The sequence below is a fragment of the Coptis chinensis genome, chromosome 7, assembly GCF_015680905.1.
Source record: "Coptis chinensis isolate HL-2020 chromosome 7, ASM1568090v1, whole genome shotgun sequence".
Lineage (NCBI taxonomy): Eukaryota > Viridiplantae > Streptophyta > Magnoliopsida > Ranunculales > Ranunculaceae > Coptis > Coptis chinensis.
Window position 1 is genome coordinate 78,547,340 of NC_141462.1, and position 17,709 is coordinate 78,565,048.

The following is a 17,709-nucleotide window of genomic DNA, read 5'->3' on the forward strand; positions in this document are numbered from 1 at the left end:
AGTAACTAATCAATCAAGAAAAGTTTATCTAGTAGGAGTGTCAACTTTCATACCATAGGAACAGAATGACCAAATGTGTCACAGACACACACCACTCTAGTCGCTCAAAGATGCATAACGATGGGATAGACAGCCTAGGATAGTCAAATTACCTCGAATTTCGTCTTGTAGGTGCATTATCACACAGGAAGGGCTTTGGTCTTATAAGTACTTCCCCTGGTTATGGTTTAGCTGACTTTTCCTGGTTGGAACTTGAAGCAAACGTTTAAACATGGGGTGATTCAAGGACTTGGGGTGTTTTTTATTTGTGGGAATAATGCCCATGGGAAGCTTCAATCTAATAGGCAATGTTGTATCACACATTCACACTATTAATTTTGTGGGAACTTTCACAACTCACTGATTGTCATTGTGTGGAAAGATTTGTATGTGGGAGTGGAAAAGTTTGGGTGGGATTAGAGCTCTTGAGTGGCAAATGTTTCCAGTAAAACAAACTAACCAGTTGGTTTTTAGCCTACAAATGTATGGAAATTAGTCCCACTAATAATAGTGTTTCCACCACCAGGATTCCTAGGATGCAATTGGTAGTAAATGGTGGGAAGTACAGGGTTTGGTAACTGTAAGAAAATGAAAGAAATTGAATAAATCAAGGAAGACATTGATTTTAACACATATATGATTCCAGGATATTGATATAAAGTCGCATTAAAGCGTGAAATAATATTATATTTCACAGTGCTTTTTATTTACCAGAAGAAAACGATTAGATTCCTGCATTAACTGAATATTAACCAGTATTGGAACACTATTATAAGCCACAAAGACCAAGTCATCTTAATGTTTTATTCTCGACATTCTTGAAGAAAATCTCATTTAAGAATTAAATATAATGATAAGAAGAACTTTTCTTTGGCATGATTAGAAGGGCGTCCCATTGTCTTTTGTATAGATTTGACTATCCACGACTACTAGGTCATCCATTTGCCCTCCAAGCTTTATCAGTTAGCTTATGTCTCGTCTTTATTGGATATTATTCACTTAATCACTTCTGCTCCTTATCTAGCGTTGGAATAAAATATGTAAGTTCTAAAGAAAGCACATTAAGAAAACGATGTTCAGGCACGGGACAACAGATCAGCACTCCAACATTTCAAACTAAACACAATGTTGTTCGGTTTTTGGTGGGAGGTCTTTTAAAAGAACCTAGTTTAGTTTATTGAACCTAACCATTATCAGTCGGATTGTTAAAGAACATATCAACCTCAATAATATTAATACACAGGGTACTGGTTCAATAAGCTCACCCAACAGTGAATTTCGATACCTTCTGTTAAATATAATATGCTCCCAAAAGGCACCCTTAATCTATCATCGTAGCATAATTCTAAAGTAACATTGCCTACTTTACAAAGCAAAGCAAAGAGAGTTGCTTAGAGTGGGCTTAAAATGAACTTGTGGGTAGTACAGGCCCCAGATCAAAGGCTTTCAGTTGACAGTTGAGGATATCAAACCCCAATAGTAATATCACAAACAATACACCATACCAGCATTCTTGACCACTAGGTTGTCGATCTGCGTTTATAGAGACTCAATCAATCTCCACTGGCACAACCTCCACATCCACAATGGACGCATTCAATTACTTTCTCTTCCCTCAAGTGCTTGGGAACTCTGCACACGCACGTGGTGGCAAAGTTGTGATCCCGTGGTTGTATACATCGTAGGCAACAGAGACGCTCGTAACCAGACTGCAATTTATCACAAAAATCAGAATAAATAAACTGATCCAACTCCAATAGAAGCATAAAAGAGCATGGGTAATAGAACAACATATCAACTTTGAAATATAACTAAGCAGAACCAACAATGAAACGAAAATATAAGACAATAGAGCAATAATTCCAAGTGCTAATACTTCCTCAGAGCTAAGTACAACCTTTTTCCACTTAGCGATTAGATTACGATCGCCATAGCCTTGTTCCAAGCAGAATTCATACAGCTCCTTTGATATTTCTTTCCTCCGGTAGTAAAGGTCATAGATGTAGCGACTCTTCTGATGAGCTATTCGAAAGATGGGCCACAATCCTTCACATTTTCTCTTACCATCATGAGTATCATTTTCAGCTGTCAGAAAAATGTGTATATTCATGTCACTAAGCAATTCATAGAGTAAACTATAAAACCAAAATCATGCAGTATAACATTCATAAGGAACTATTGAGAAACCTTCTCTCATCTTTGCCTCTAGCTCACGGAGGGTTGGCTCGATTAGCTCCCATCCAGTTGGATATTTGACACGGTTTGTTTTTATCTTTGGCATTCTAGGCTTCTAGCAACCTACATCATCAGCAGAAAAAAGTGCAACAAGCACAAGAGTTACTTACGATAAGACCTTATAGTGAATATATCAATATAGGGAACAGATAATACTTCGAAACTATCATGATGCTATCGGAAAGTAGCTTGAGAAAAAATTTATAGATCGTCCAATAATATTTTCACTGATAAGATCCAGAAAATGACATCAACACCTAAACACAAGACTTACTTAATATAAGACCTTACAGTGAATATAGGTAACAGAGGTTACTTAGCAACTATCATGATGCTACTGAAAAGTGGCTTGGGAGAAATTTCATAAATCATCAAAGTTCCAAAAATTATTATTTTTACCGATAAAAGACATAAATTAATATAATCCAGAAATTTACAACAACACCTAAAAACCTAACTAATGTTAGTTCCCGGGATCACGTAACCCTAACCCCTTACGGCCACACCCATGGCCCAGACATATACAGACCAAATCCGTTTTATTTTATTGATAAAAGTTATTATATTGATTTAACCATGAGAATTACATCACCACTTACACATTGATAAAAGTAATTAGCCAGAAACTAATATCTCAAGACCAAAAGAAACCCCCATCACTCCTAACACAGCCTGCTACCCCAGCAAAACAATGAAAACAAAAATAAGAAAGAATACAAACAAACTGAAAACAATAGAAGCCAAGTCCTAATGATTAGACACCCAAAATAGCAAAACCACACAGTTGCATCCACAATCCATCCCACCGTCCTCAACCCTTGCTGAATCACCCAGTTGCTCTCCACCTCCTTCTCAAAGGCTTCTTCCTCCATATAAAATTCATTGGAAAATTCAAGATCCAATTTCTCATCCTCTGAATCATAGATGTCATCAAAGTCTTCTGAATCTTCCATATCCCCCACTAATTTTGTTTCCGCACTTCCCTCCTACTGTCCAGCAAACCTTAAATCTTTCCTCTACATCCTTCAACCCTTACACCCCATCTCTTCCCAAACACCATGAGCTGATCATCAACCTTGTTATCCTGCACTCCTCCCCTCCCTCCCCCCCTCCCTCACTTGTTTCCTTGTAAGCAGGAGCCCCCACCACTTCAATCAGACGACCCTTCAGTCGATTCTCCTCCTCCTTTTTCTTCCCCCTCCATTGATATGTCTTGATCGTTGTACCCCAAAAAACGAGAAGAATGATAAGTCCAAGAACCACCACCAGGCTTGCACTCTCCAAAAACAGAATGACACCCTCCTGCCGCCACCATCCACCATTCCTGTTTGCCTCCCCATCCATCACAATCATCATCCTCAATCCCCACCTGACCCTCCTCACCTGCCGAGTACCCCAAGTTTGGGAATGCATCACCCTCTTCATCTTCAAAGTACTCGCCAGCTGAACACTTCAAATTCAGCATTGCCCCCTCTTCATCTTCACAATCTTCAAATCCTTTGGCACAGTATATCCACTACCGCCCCTTAGCTCCACCTTCAAATGGTCCAAATAAAGAGTTCAACTACCCTGTCCTGTACTCAAATCTTTATAGCTTTTCAACTCGACCATTTTGACACGTGTACTCAAAGATCTATCAAACTTTTTCCAGCTTCGCCACAAGATCCTGTATAAAGGCCAATGAGCTCACGAAAAGCGTATACAGTAGAGCATTTCAGTAACTGCAGATCCTAATTATTGTCTTGTCTCCTTAAATATCCTATATAAATTGTGTAAACACCTAATTACTAAACTAATTAAATGGAAGCTGAGCTAGCACTTCCAGGACAAAGCATTTATCACTGCACTACCCCTATAGATGAATCTGAATGATCAAATGGAGGCTTCGATTCAAAGTTTTTCACTTGATATTTTGGTCTGGAGCCATAACAACAAACGTTAGACTCGAGACACTTTCTTTTTGAAAAAAAAAAAAAACACTTCCATACTCCTCATCACGCCAAGTGTTTCTTGCAAACTAATGAATCGTCCACATCACTTGCCATGTCAAAGGACGAGCTCAAATAGTACGTCCATGTGGAATGATCATGCCAGCCGAAATTCCACGAGTAAATCATGTGTGCTGCAAGCACCGTTCCCCACACCTCTCATAGCTAAACGGGGATGGAAAAAATGTTCCTTGGAGAGAAGGATAAGACACCAAGATGAAAGAACGGGCTGAGAAAGGAAAGAAGAGATATTTCTATCTTAACCACCAACTTCCCACATATACAAGTAGCAAGCGGTAAAACTCAGGCGAGCTAAGCCCAAGGGATTACCTAAATTCCAAAGCCTCTAGGACGTTGGAAAACCAGACCAACCCAAACCCCTAGATAATGGGAGGCAGAAGGCGATAGTATATGGGGCCAACAACATGTGTCGGGTTTTTAGCATCCCCATTGTTGATAACTAAATTTTACAGTAAAAACACATACATGTAATGTGTTATTTAAAATTCAATACATAATATGGAAATACTAAATGATTACTTCACTGATTATGGCAGGGGATGAACATGTATTTAACATTAACAGAGAAAAAATAGTTTAGACAGAGTTCCAAAAACAAAATTTATCATTAAAAAAACACGTTACTTCACTAACATTAAAAAATGAGACAAATCGAGAAACGAAATGTCTGAGAAATTGTAGTAATTAAAGCTAGAGTTAGGCCTTTTTCGAATATTTGAATGGTTATTTCTAGAAACCAAGAATCTTTAACTCATGCAATGTCTTCTCCTAGTAGTCTACCCTTTCCATTCTCGTGTCATGCAAAATGTTATCAGTGCCAGCCCCAAACAAGGCAAAGTGTCGACTGGTTCCAAAGCACATAGTTAATCGACAATTCGACATATCAAATTAATTAATTAATTAAAACATCGACGTAGATAGTTTTAAGTAGTACCTGGCTAGAATTGGAGAAATTGTTCAAGGGTTTCTAAGTCGGCTGTAAAAGATGAATAATTTGGTCCTACTTTTATATAGCGAATTAGACTCGATCTGGTCCCATTCTTTTTGGAATATTATTTTTTACTTGCCCCTGAACAAATAATAATTCGGGCATTCAAATCTACATTATTTTATATGACAGCACAAATACATGTTTAATTATAATGGACAACATGCATTTTGATCAATTTTCGGTACTGTTGACAATGAGTGGAGTAGTAAGATCGGGCACTTCTTCATCAGTCTTCTCCAAATCGACTTGACTTCTTCCTTTGTTTTTCCTATACTTGTAGTATACAACAAGTTGTAGAATGCCTAACGGGACGCCGAGGAAATTAGGAGACTGCAAAAGAAAAGGACATCAATAGTAAAGACCGATATATATGTTATAACGAACGAACGTGATAATTAATTCACATGTACACATACCGCAAGTAAGACATCATAGCTAAGTAGCCCATATGCCATCCATGCAGAAGTGGTAAGGAACGAGAAGAGGGACAAGTTTAGAGGCATAAATTCAACACTCTTTGTTTCTAGTACTCGTTTCTGCAGCGCAATTCAACCACCAAATATATGTTACATGAGGAGAAAATCAATAGGAATGTAAATAAATATGGTGCATGCAGAAAACAATTAGGCCATTAATTCAGCTCACCACAGCCACCAAGGGAGAACCATACATGCTAACAGAGCAAAAGAATCCAAAGCTCCCTAGTATGGTTTTGCGAAGATGGTGATCATGCAGTGTAGTTGACAGGACTAAAATGACCGAAAGGAAAATGATCACAGGTGCCATTATAAACGACGCAATCACCTGCATTCATACGCATACATTAGGTAATAGCTAGGTTTTTATATTACATTGAAGTTCCTTAAAAGTTAAAACTAATTTGTAAGTATATTAATCACAATGATTAAGATAACGAGTTTACATCCGCAACAAACTGTATCATTCTTCCTATTTCCTACTTATTGGGGAAAATTTTCCATTAAATTTGGCTTGTCTTTTTCTTTAAAAAAAAAACTGATATAACATGTACGCAGCTATATAGTCATTCCAAATTTCCAAGTTTGCTTGGTCGGTCCAACATTGAATGAGAAAAACATATGTATCTTGCCTTTTTTCTTGGAGTAGCGAACCAAAAGAAGATGCAAATGAATGCGACCTCCATAAGAACCCCAGTGCCATTGACGGTAAACAAAGGTAGATTATCCCAGCCATCACTCGCTAAAGGAGAACCATACAAGGCATAAAGTACTGAGTTCAATAAGGCTGCAACATATGGAACGATTGAAAACTCCTCCGTGCTTTTGTTCTTAACCACCCTCTGAAACGTTACTCTAAAAAGAAGAAAATTTTCTAGTTATGTATTATGTAAACAATAATATAGGAAATATTCAATTATATTGCATTGGAAAAGAAAAAAAAAAAAAAAAAAAGTAGAATTAAGGCTTTTAGTATTACATGGGTGAAGTATAGAGTAGTAAGTTGAAAACGTTCCCTGCAAAACACATACCAAGTCACATATTATTTCAACTCCCAGATAAGATAATAATTAGATTTAGGATCTAGTATAAACTCTTTGGAAAATGTAAACTACCGAATATGCCGACAGTATAACGAATGATTTGCACTGTATCGGTTGAGAACAAGCATGATGCACAGTCTAATGTGGCTATCGCTGTCCATGCATCAGCGCTGAAAGGATTGGAAAAAATTGAAAATGGTGATTCATGGTTCATCATTGAGATAACCGGCTTGACACAGGGAGTCTCTGGATATAATTCTTCTTCGTTTCTGCACTTCTAAAGCAGAAACAAAAATGCGTAATTTATTGAGTACAATCTGTATTTGAATCAACTATTTAAGTTGGTTTGAGATTCAAGGTTCAAATTAACCCTGATCAAATTATCTACCTGTAATAGCAAAGTGACTTAATATTAGACTCTCATCCTATTTCTGCTCCTGGACAGCATATCATTGAATTTGAGCATTTGTCTCTATGACTGTCACAAGTCACCATGTTGAATCTCAGTCATCCATTGGCTCCCAAGTCCTACACTCAGATGACAGGAATGTTTATCAAATTTGAATTGGAATGTGTAAGAGAGTAATTCATGGATGGATTTTATATGATGTACTGATGTGCTCTAATGAATCCAGACTCTGAACTTGTGCTTTGTTGTTTAATGATGTCAGGCTTAATAGTTTTTCTCTGTGCAAGTCCAGACTAGAACTGTTATCCCAAAAAAAACACATACTGCTGTGGGCACAGAGAACATGCATTATACAGTCATCAAAGGAAAACTAAATGTATCCAACCAGAATATGAGCAAACATATGTCAAACCAAATAATCTTTTGGATAGATGACATTGACTTAGATGGTTGTTGTTAGTGAAGAGCAACATCCCAATCTTCAGTGAAATCTCTGATTCCTAAAAGTTCGTGTAAGAAATTAAGTACCCATATACATCACAACTGATTAAAAATACAAAATGAAGTGATTTTCATGGAGTTCGTACACCCAGAAAATCACAGCTTGGTCATTTGAACCTTCAATTGTAGCTGATACGAAATTGTTTCCTCCAGGATATGGTTCTGATATATGCAACTGATGCTCAAGGAAAGCGGACTTCTAAATATCTTCGAGGTAATGTAGCCTGAGATAAGATAATAAACTAAATGTTAATATAAGTTCAGATATCATTATTTCTTTTTTGATCAGCGACAAGAAAGAAGAGGAACTTCTGTTAATTATCATCTCCAAATCAAAGGTATTGAACCAACAGTTAAACAGACTAGCACGAAAAACTTTGTACATCCATATAACAATATAGAGAAGTATAGAACTCTGGTGGATCCATCCATATCTTTCTTTCTTTTTCTTCAATCAAAGCCTCAAGGGGGGAACTGTGTTGTGCCCCGACCAGTTTAATAATAACATAAAGGAAAACGGGGGGGGGGGAGTGGTGTAATGAGTCTTACCCTTTAAAATAAGAAGTGCATCCTAAACTGTAAATGTATGCAACTGTAATCTCCGATACCACTAAAATGTTTTACAAAATTAAGACAACTATCTTTGCTTAAACTCTATACAAAACCCAACTCATCCATCCAAAGATCCTCACAAGTTTTTGAGATTGGTTCCTCCACATATAAACTATGGTGTATATTTTAGGAAGTCTAAGGCAATTCACTAGACAGAGAGTTCCAATGATGGCTTGTCAAACACTAGTTCTTAAAAAATTTAAAGAAAAAATGATAATAAAATATAAAACATAAAAACGAAAAATTCAAACTCATTCTAGTCTCTAGCAGGAAACAAAATAGTCTTTGAAGCACCTACGTCATACAACAAATTGTTCACCAACATAACACATACCACGTAAGACTTAGACTAGGATTCACCAATCTAGGGAACTTGAACACTACGGCTTCTACTAATGTTTGATGACAGGATTATCAGAGTGAGTAATTTTGTCGTTCAATGTCAATATCGAGAAGTATCAGAAACCACTGAAACTAAAACCTATATCAACTACTTGAACAAGTGATACATACGCTTAGCATCAAAACTCGTTATTCTCAAAAACTTAGGGTGCCTTTGAAAAGAAGTTCCCTGTACATTAATAGGAATCAAAGTTGACCTCAAAGTCTCAACAAGTTCTAACTCTGCTCAATTACGTCTCTCTAGTCCTTGCTTTAGGAGTCTCAACTTATCTCCTATTCAGGATGAAGTTTGTTGTGAATAAATAACTGCGGAAACAACGTTACCCACACCAAACGGATCAATCCTACACAAAGTTTGATCTTTCTCAATAGACAAGACTTCAACACTCTCCAAGCAATATCCCAACACTTCTCAATATCAAATAACAAGCATATGAAATAAAACAATCAATGTAAAAGAAGAACAAACCACAAGACGAGATATATCATGGTTCGCAATTTGCCTACGCCCACAATCAAGCGAAGTTCCAAGCTTTACTAGATGTCCCGAGTAACGATTACAAGTCTCTCTCAATTCACTCACAAAGAATGAACACTCAACTCACAAAGAATTGTTCTCTTGTAATCACTCTCTTTCTTGGTTTTGGAAAAGTTAGGTTTTCCAAAAGATCGATTTTGTTTTTATACCAAAACCAAATTTCGCTGATTCTTGAAATGGGCTTCCACGAGAAAAGAAAAAGCTAAATGGCGCTCGCTAAAAACACGAGTCATGAGCACGGTCAGCGCTTCACTCGAAGCCGCGCCGAAAAAAAAAAATTTTCTACATTCTCTACTTCTCGGTGAGGTTTTACACATAAAACAAAGCCGAACACATCCAAAGAAGATCACATCCGGTAGGGAACACCTCCAAAGAAGGAAGACTTCAAATCGCCTGGCGGGGCTATGCCCACATAGGGCTCTTTCAAACATGTAGGATTTGGAGCAAGTCCAAACAAAGTGTTGGAACTTAACTCCGGTGACAACTTTCGTCAAGATATCGGAGGATTGTCATGGGTGTCTACTTTCTCAAGTGCTACATCACCATCCTCAACGACATCCCGGTATAAAGTGATAACGGACATCAATATGCTTGGTCCGACCATGATGAACTTGGTTCTTCGCCAAATGAATAAAGACTCGACTATCACAATACAAAGCAACACCGTTTCCGCGCGCCAATACCCAAATCATCTAGAAGACCTCGAAGCCATAATGCCTCTTTCAACGCCTCTGCCACGCCATATACTATACCTCGGTGAGTAGATAGAGAAGCGGTACAAAAGCATAGACCTCCAACTAACCGGTGCACCATGCATCGTAAACACATAACCAGTAGTCGATCGTCGTCTATCTAGATCACCTGCATAATCAGAATCCACAAACCCACTGACATAACAAGTGCCTCCACCATAAACTAATCCCACATCCAAGGTACCCTTCAAGTACCTTAGTACCCATTTCACTGCCTCCCAATGCTTGGCTTCCCAGATTTGCCATATACCTGCTGACAACACTAACTCGCGGAAATGTCCGGGGCAACACCCATAGCATACATCAAACTGCCCACGGCACTTGCATAAGGAACATTTGCCATATGCTTTTGTTCCTCCACCGAACTAGGAGAGAACTTAGCTGAAAGCCTGAAATGCCCAGCTAAAGGTGTAGAAACCGACTTTGCATTCTCCATACCAAATCGAGAAATTACTTTTCAATGTATTTCTTCGAGATACAACTATCCGTCGCTTCTTCCTATCTCTGTCAATCTCCATGCCCAAGATCTTCTTGGCTCCACCTAAGTCTTTCATCTCAAACTTCGAGCTAAGTTGAGATTTCAACTTGTCTATCTCCACCATGCTTTTGGAAGCAATAAGCATGTCATCCACATAAAGCGGAGATAGATGAAGTCATTACCACGAAGCCTTCTAAAGTAGACCACAATCATACTTACTTGGGTGTACTCATGTTGCATCATGAATGTGTCAAAGCGCTTTGTACCATTGCAGGGCGATTGCTTTAACCCGCATGAAGGACCGATTCAATTTGCATACATAATCTTCTTTTTCAAGAACGACAAACCCCTTCAGGTTGTCTCATATAGATCTCTTCTTCCAAGTCCCCATGCAAGAAAGCGGTTTTCACATCAAGTTGCTCTAACTCCCGGTTAAGTGAGCAACTAAACTTAATAACACACCTAATGGACGTATGTTTGACCACCGGGAAAATACCTCATTGTAGTCAACTCCTTCCTTCCTCGTGAAAAACCCTTTTGCTACCACTCTTGCCTTGTACCCAAAGATCTTTGTCGGACTCGGGGAAGGACCTCTTTCTTTTCTCAACACCCATTTATCGCCGATAGTCCTTTTGCCCTTTGGCGATAAAACTAGGTCCCATGTGTGATTTTTATCAAGAGATTCCATCTCTGCTTGCATAAAACTAACCAATCTCTATAATGAGCATCTCTAATGACTTCCTTGAAGCTATCCGCTCATCATCTTCGATATTCAAGATCATGCCACTAAATCCACGACCATAGTGTTTCATCGGCTTCGTGCCCATACTTGTGCACTTCTTTAACTTGTCTCTCGTGGCCTAGGGTCGGCCACCACAAGTTCGCGGATGCTCTTGCTCTTCTTCCTGTTGTTTGTGGGTTCCATGATTCGTACCTCATCATGATCTAACCGGTCATCTCATCGCATCGGATAACTCAAGCTCATTAGCTTGAACTTCTATAGACTCGCCATTCTCGCCCGGCTACTTCCTACTATCAAAGATAACACGGAAGTCTCATCAAAAGTAACATCTCTGGCGACCGGGAACTTGTGGGCTTCTAGACACCACAATCGTATCCCTTTACCCCATTTGGCGAGCCCTAAGAATATGGCCTTCTTAGCTCTAGGATCTAGCTTGATGTCCCTCACATGGTAGTAAGCCTCCAAACACTTCGCAAGATACTATAATCACCGGTTACGACCACACCTCATAAGGTGTCCCGCAATCTATAGGCGGGTTCGGTGACCTATCAGAGGTAACACGCCATGGACACCGTGATCATGCCTAATACTCTTTGCCTAGGCGGCATTAGACAATAAACATCTTGCTCTTTCAAGCAAAGTTCTATTCATCCTCTCCCCATTCCATTCTCGTGGCGTGCCCTGGCGATCGATCTTATCCGGCAATTCCACATTCATTTAACTCTTGGAAAGGTCCATAGGTATACTTTCGTTACCATTGTCGGACCGTAATGTCTTTACCTTCCTATCCGCAGTGCGATTCTCAACCCTTGCCTTCCACTTCTTAAATGTCGCAAACACTTCATCTTTTCGATTTCATCATATACACCCACACATAGCGAGTATGATCATCAATGAATGAGACATAATAGCGTTACCTCCTTTGAAGCCACCGAGGGTCCCCAAACATCCGTATGCACATAATCAAGGATGCCTCGTTGTCGTGTGCTTGCTTGACTTGAACTTGACTCTGATTTCCCATAGGCCGCAATGCTCCCGAACCCCATGCTTGGCTTCTTCAAGTTCTTCAAGAACCCTCACCTGACAACTCGGACAAACCGTTTTTCACTCATATGCCCTAAACGATATGCCACATCTTAGTGCACTCGGAATCATTACTACATGCACCCATCGCTAATCGCTTATCACCGTTACTACCAATCAGAGTATACAAGGTTCCATATTTTTGACCCTTCATAACAACTAAAGAGCCATTAACAATATTTAGGACTCCACCTTCGCCCACAAACTTGTGGCCTTTGGAATCCAAGGTACCAAGAGAAATAAGACTTTTCTTTAGCTCAGGAACATGTCTCACATCGGTTAGAGTCCTCACTACACCATCATATATCTTGACCCGTATAGTTCCAATTCCTACCGTCTTACAAGCAACGTCATTACCCATTAAAACAGGAACCACCATCAATGCTCTCATAAGAAGTAAACCACTTTCTATTCGGGCACATATGATAGGAACATCCGAATCAAGAATCCACCTCTGGTCATATAGTCTTGTGTGGACACACGGACCGAACTCATCCTCTTGAGCACCAAGCATAATTTGCCTCAAATTTTGTCTTACCTTTCTTCCTCCATCTCTCTTGTTCTCTTTCTTGGTGAGGACAATTACTTTATGTAATGTCCTTTTTCATTGCAATTGTAAAGAATCGTACATGTTTTAAAGGCTTCTTTGACTTGGACCTAGAATTATCATTACTTGAATAATTACGTTTCGGATTAAATTTCCTCTTGCCACTAGCCCCGACTTGCATCAATGCTATTCTCTACACGGTCTTCTTCATCAACTCATAAGAAAGAAGTGCACTCAACTTCGTCAAGATCGACGACTTCTCCGTTCATGAATGTAGTCATTAGATGCTCATAGCTTTCGGCAAGGAGAATATTAAACATGCCGCTTGATCCTCATCATTCATCTTCATACCAACATTCAAATAATCCGCTAGACGCCGACGAACTCACTAACGTGCTCTTGCATCGTTGAACCATCGACCATCATGTAATGATAAAGACGCTTCTTAAGGTACATCTTGTTCGGCTCATGCTCTTGGTCATATACATAGACTCTAGTTTGAGCCAAATACCGGCAAATGTATTTTCTCCCATCACACTATACATGACCTCATTAGCAAGACATAACCGGATTGATGAATAAGCTCAAGATCGAACTCTTCCCAATCATCATTACTCATACTTTCGCCTTTAGATTTAATCCCGCTTCAAAGCCTTGTGCAAACCTTTGTGGATGAGGATGTCCTTTACTTGGACTTGCCAAATCCCAAAGTTATTCTTCCCATTAAACTTCTACTTCAAACCTTGCGTTTGACATCTTGGGAGCCATCTTTCAAGTTACACACAATAACCCAAAAGAAACAGTTTCACCTCGAATTTAATCGAACACCTTTGTCTCGACAAATTTTTTATACTAAACTCAAAATCCTGGGTCGATACCTACGCCTCGATACCAATTGTTATGAATAAATAATCAAGGAAACAACGTTACCCACACCAAACGGATCAATCCTACACAAAGTTTGATCTTTCTCAATAGACAAGACTTCAACACTCTCCAAGCAATATCCCAACACTTCTCAATATCAAATAACAAGCATATGAAATAAAACAATCAATGTAAAAGAAGAACAAACCACAAGACGAGATATATAGTGGTTCGGTGAATTTGCCTACGCCCACACCGCGAGTTCCAAGCTTTACTAGATGTCCGAGATGGCGATTACAAGTCTCTCTTAATTCACTCACAAAGAATGAACACTCAACTCACAAAGAATTGTTCTCTTGTAATCACTCTCTTTCTTGGTTTTGGAAAAGTTAGGTTTTCCAAAAGACTGATTTTGTTTTTATACCAAAAAACCAAATTTCGATTCTTGTAAAAGCGAAGCCCACGGAGAAAAGCCTGGCGCTCTACTTTACCGGGTCGCTTTCTTTGAAATGAATTCGCGCTAAAACACCGAGTCATGAGCGGTGGTCGCTTCACTGAAAGGCTGGGCCTCGATCGAAAAAACAGAAATTTTCTCTACAAAGTTGAACTCCTTGAGATCGTGAGTTGGAACTCTCAAAATAGATGCCAATATTGATGGAAAGAACCAAAATGTTCATTGTTATCACTTGACAAATGAATGGAAGCTACCAAAAGTTGGAATATTCATTTCAAACGGACCCTTATACTATTTTAATTGTGAGTGCACCAAAGTTATATTATTAACTTTCTAGTTCACCATCAATGAGAACAAATGACAAGATAACTTAAAAGAGCTTGAGACTCCCAAGTTTAAGATTTTCAAAACCAGCATAAAGCATTCTACTTGAGAAATGAGTTGACTGATCACAATTTGAAAATATTCTAGGAACTCTTTGAGAGAAATTATACGAAAAATAATATTACCTCGTCATTAGAATATAGAAGACTGGCAGACAACTTAAAAAGAGCTTGAAGAATAGCAGGATACTTCTTTTGTTACAGAAAACAGCATTAGACTAGCAACAGGTCCAGGTAAAAAAAAACCCTATGGAGTCATAAAAATCAATTCTTCATCCCCACATGGTCGGATACCAATCTCCATTCCTTTGTCGAAAGAAGATAAAACATCACAACAATGACGACGTTGTGCCTGAAACTGAAAGTGGGGGGAAGATAATTATAGGTAACTGGTTCAGAATTCCAAAAATCCAGATCCAAGAAATAAAATAATTTGGAACAAACGCGACAATACCTGACTAGCATCAAGGTCTAACTTCGGAGACAGCACTCTGATTTGTTCCAAATCTTTCAATATGCCTATTTGTGGGCACTTTTTAAAAAGTTGTCTGCTGTAGTTGCTCTGTATCTCGTTTGTTTTGGAAGATATATTTTCCAAAAAGAAAATAGCAGATTTTTGGCATGAATCTCTGGAGAGTTCTTTTACATTAAATGTAAATGGATTTGAGTTGACATTCAAACTTCTCTTCCATGGCAGAAATGTCCTTTGCACTGGAAGGAGGTCTGGGAGAAGTTGGTTTCCTTCAAAAACTTGAACAGAATAACCCCAAGAAATCGAAATAGTTAGCGACTTTGAATGATCATAGCAAACAGTTTGCTGCAAAACCCTCAGAGGATCAACTTTCACAGCTGAAAACAACTGCTCTAAAGCTTGTGTACGGTTCATGCCAGGGAAGATTGGTTCTACGCTATCCAAATGATGAAGAGAAACCAAAGGTGCTAATGGATGGGAAGAAAGCAAACCAAACAAATTGCCGCGAATATCAACCTGACAAAAATGCAGATCAAAAGATTCAGAGTCTGATATCAACTAATTGCATAAATAAAAAACTTGTGCACTACACCTACCATTACAAAGGCATAGAAGATCACCTTCTGCCTCCATCTCACTCACGAACACTACCACTGCTCTCTGATATTCACTAAGTATTAAGTGAGGGATTGTCCAAGGGTCAACATTCCCTTACTTGAGGCATAAAGAGGAATTTAACCATGTCATCGTCTATTTGACTTCATTAAACCATGCAAGTGGACTAGTGGTAAGTGTAATGGTGTTTGGTCATAAAAGGCTCTGTAACTAAGAATTATGCAATCATTAAATATTGTGCTAGTATTATATGATGAGAATGAGTAAAAGAGTAGTAGACTGACCTGATGGAAACCAGGTTCATGAGATAGGACAACACCAAGTTCAGCCAAGCAAGAAAAAATCCTAGAATCACTTCCATACAAATGAGCATATCTCAACAAACAAGAATCCAAGACTTTAGCTAAAACTTTAGCAAGTGGGTAACTTATAACAATACCACCTCCACCAAATGCCATCTCAAATGAGTACCTAGAGTTTTGTTCAAAACTTTCTGAGTTACTCCCAATATAGTACCACTTATTATGATCATATTTCGAAAGTGTTTTTACTAAATTATCCGTAAAAAATACGGTATCATCGTCTCCGAAAACGTACCAACGTACGTTAGGAAGGTTTAGTTCAACTATTTCTTTTACTATACGCGTTACTCGGATGGCGGAGCGTAGTCCACCTCGGAATGTGTAGGGGAAGTGGGATGTGTCGTGGGAAATGAGCCTAGGTATAGAAGACTTGAATTTTTTCTTGTTATTATTGTTAGTGTTTATGTTTTCGTCGAGGAATACGTAACCACGTGTCACGTTGGGGTGGAACCATGTGTTGATGTAGGACTGGCGTTTAGGGAAAGAGTTGGAAGAGGAAGCGATACCGAAAACGAGGTGGTGGATACAAGTGGGTGTGGATAGAGGATATGGGGTGGTGGTGGTGGCTGAGTTTTGAGAAATGTGGGTGTGGGAAAGGAGAAAGTAGAGGAGAATGATGGAGGTGAAGAGAATAAGGAGGGGTTTGAGACGAGTTGTTAAGGTTTGGGTTTGAGAGTTGCGTGGAGAATGATTATGGTAAGGAGATGGCGGCATTTTCTTTCTCCAAGGAGTAATGATGATTAGAGGAAGGGAAGGTGGTTTTTTAAGCTGTTCTAAATATAAAGGAAGGGGAGGAATAAAGATAACTGACTTAACAAAGTTGGTATTTTTCGCATTGTAAATGGCGGTTGGAAAATGATTATCTTGCCTTCTTTTTGTTGCCTTCCTCGTTTTGGAATCTTTCAACCTTACAGCTAAATAAGGGTAAAAACGGCAGATCCTATTTCTTTCAACGTTACAACTTAAAACTGAATACGGGTACACACCTGGGAGAAGAAACGAATCACCATTGATATGGCAATGGACCTAATCAATTTTTAATGAACAACTCAATGTTCTCCACTTCTCCTACTCCCTTAAGAGCAAGTCCAATATGGGCTGCTGAAGGCAAATATAACACCCCAATTACAAAAATATCATTTTTAATGGGGCTATTAAAACTCTAAAAGAGTCTTAAATTTGGAAAAAGTCAAAAATTCAGCCAAAGTTAAGACTTTTGCTAGCAGCTACCATAATAAATTCGGGAGATGGACGGTATAATTTCTGCCGTTGTGTGTTAAATTTCGACGGATTTGTCCAGCCCAAAAAAATTTAACTTAAGTTACAAAATAATAGACAGAGAGCAGAAACTATATGCCGTCAGTATCATTTAGCACTTCAAAATAGGAAACTATATGCCGTCAGTATCATTTAGCACTTCAAAATAGAAAATGGCAGTTGGATTGGTTTTTTTATATTTTGGAGTGCCAAATTTAGTTGGGCAAACTAAAAAACCTATATAGCACAACCCTCAGGCGATAAAAGAAGAAATATATACCTTTCTTGGGATTTGGATGGATCTGAAATTTCCATTTTTGTTAACCGGGTTTGTTTAATTTTACATACGAACACCTTCGCTAAAGACTAGGCAAATAGTTCCACATAAAGGGGCTTCAGACGCATGGCTGTATGTATTTCGAGAAATTTAGGCCAATAATGA

General features: G+C 38.7%; 2 protein-coding genes across 4 annotated transcripts; both read right to left on the reverse strand.

The window, feature by feature from the left end:
* Positions 1 to 1,241: 1,241 nt before the first annotated feature.
* Positions 1,242 to 5,389, reverse strand: LOC147489099 (protein BUD31 homolog 1). Its single transcript, XM_086573400.1, has 4 exons — positions 5,218 to 5,389; positions 2,227 to 2,337; positions 1,937 to 2,124; positions 1,242 to 1,748 (listed from the first exon to the last, which is right to left on the reverse strand). The coding sequence occupies exons 2-4, from the start codon at positions 2,318 to 2,320 to the stop codon at positions 1,593 to 1,595; spliced, it is 438 nt and encodes a 145-aa protein (XP_086429526.1). The 5' UTR covers positions 2,321 to 2,337; positions 5,218 to 5,389; the 3' UTR covers positions 1,242 to 1,592.
* Positions 5,390 to 5,444: 55 nt separating this feature from the next.
* Positions 5,445 to 16,811, reverse strand: LOC147489100 (bidirectional sugar transporter SWEET3b-like). Of its 3 annotated transcripts, XM_086573399.1 has the most exons (8): positions 14,688 to 14,758; positions 7,182 to 7,321; positions 6,866 to 7,070; positions 6,730 to 6,766; positions 6,383 to 6,605; positions 5,920 to 6,078; positions 5,691 to 5,810; positions 5,445 to 5,604 (listed from the first exon to the last, which is right to left on the reverse strand). In XM_086573399.1, exons 3-8 carry the CDS (start codon positions 7,008 to 7,010, stop codon positions 5,446 to 5,448), a joined length of 843 nt encoding a protein of 280 aa, XP_086429525.1. In that variant the 5' UTR covers positions 7,011 to 7,070; positions 7,182 to 7,321; positions 14,688 to 14,758; the 3' UTR covers position 5,445. The 3 variants fall into 3 exon arrangements, 1 of the variants encoding a protein (XP_086429525.1); XR_015202645.1 differs by lacking the exons at positions 5,445 to 5,604; positions 5,691 to 5,810; positions 5,920 to 6,078; ... (1 more) ...; positions 6,730 to 6,766; positions 6,866 to 7,070 and adding exons at positions 15,016 to 15,549; positions 15,933 to 16,811 and having other exon boundaries at positions 7,239 to 7,321; positions 14,688 to 14,919; XR_015202644.1 differs by lacking the exons at positions 5,445 to 5,604; positions 5,691 to 5,810; positions 5,920 to 6,078; ... (2 more) ...; positions 6,866 to 7,070; positions 7,182 to 7,321 and adding exons at positions 7,609 to 7,927; positions 15,016 to 15,549; positions 15,933 to 16,811 and having other exon boundaries at positions 14,688 to 14,919.
* Between the last annotated feature and the right edge of the window lie 898 nt (positions 16,812 to 17,709).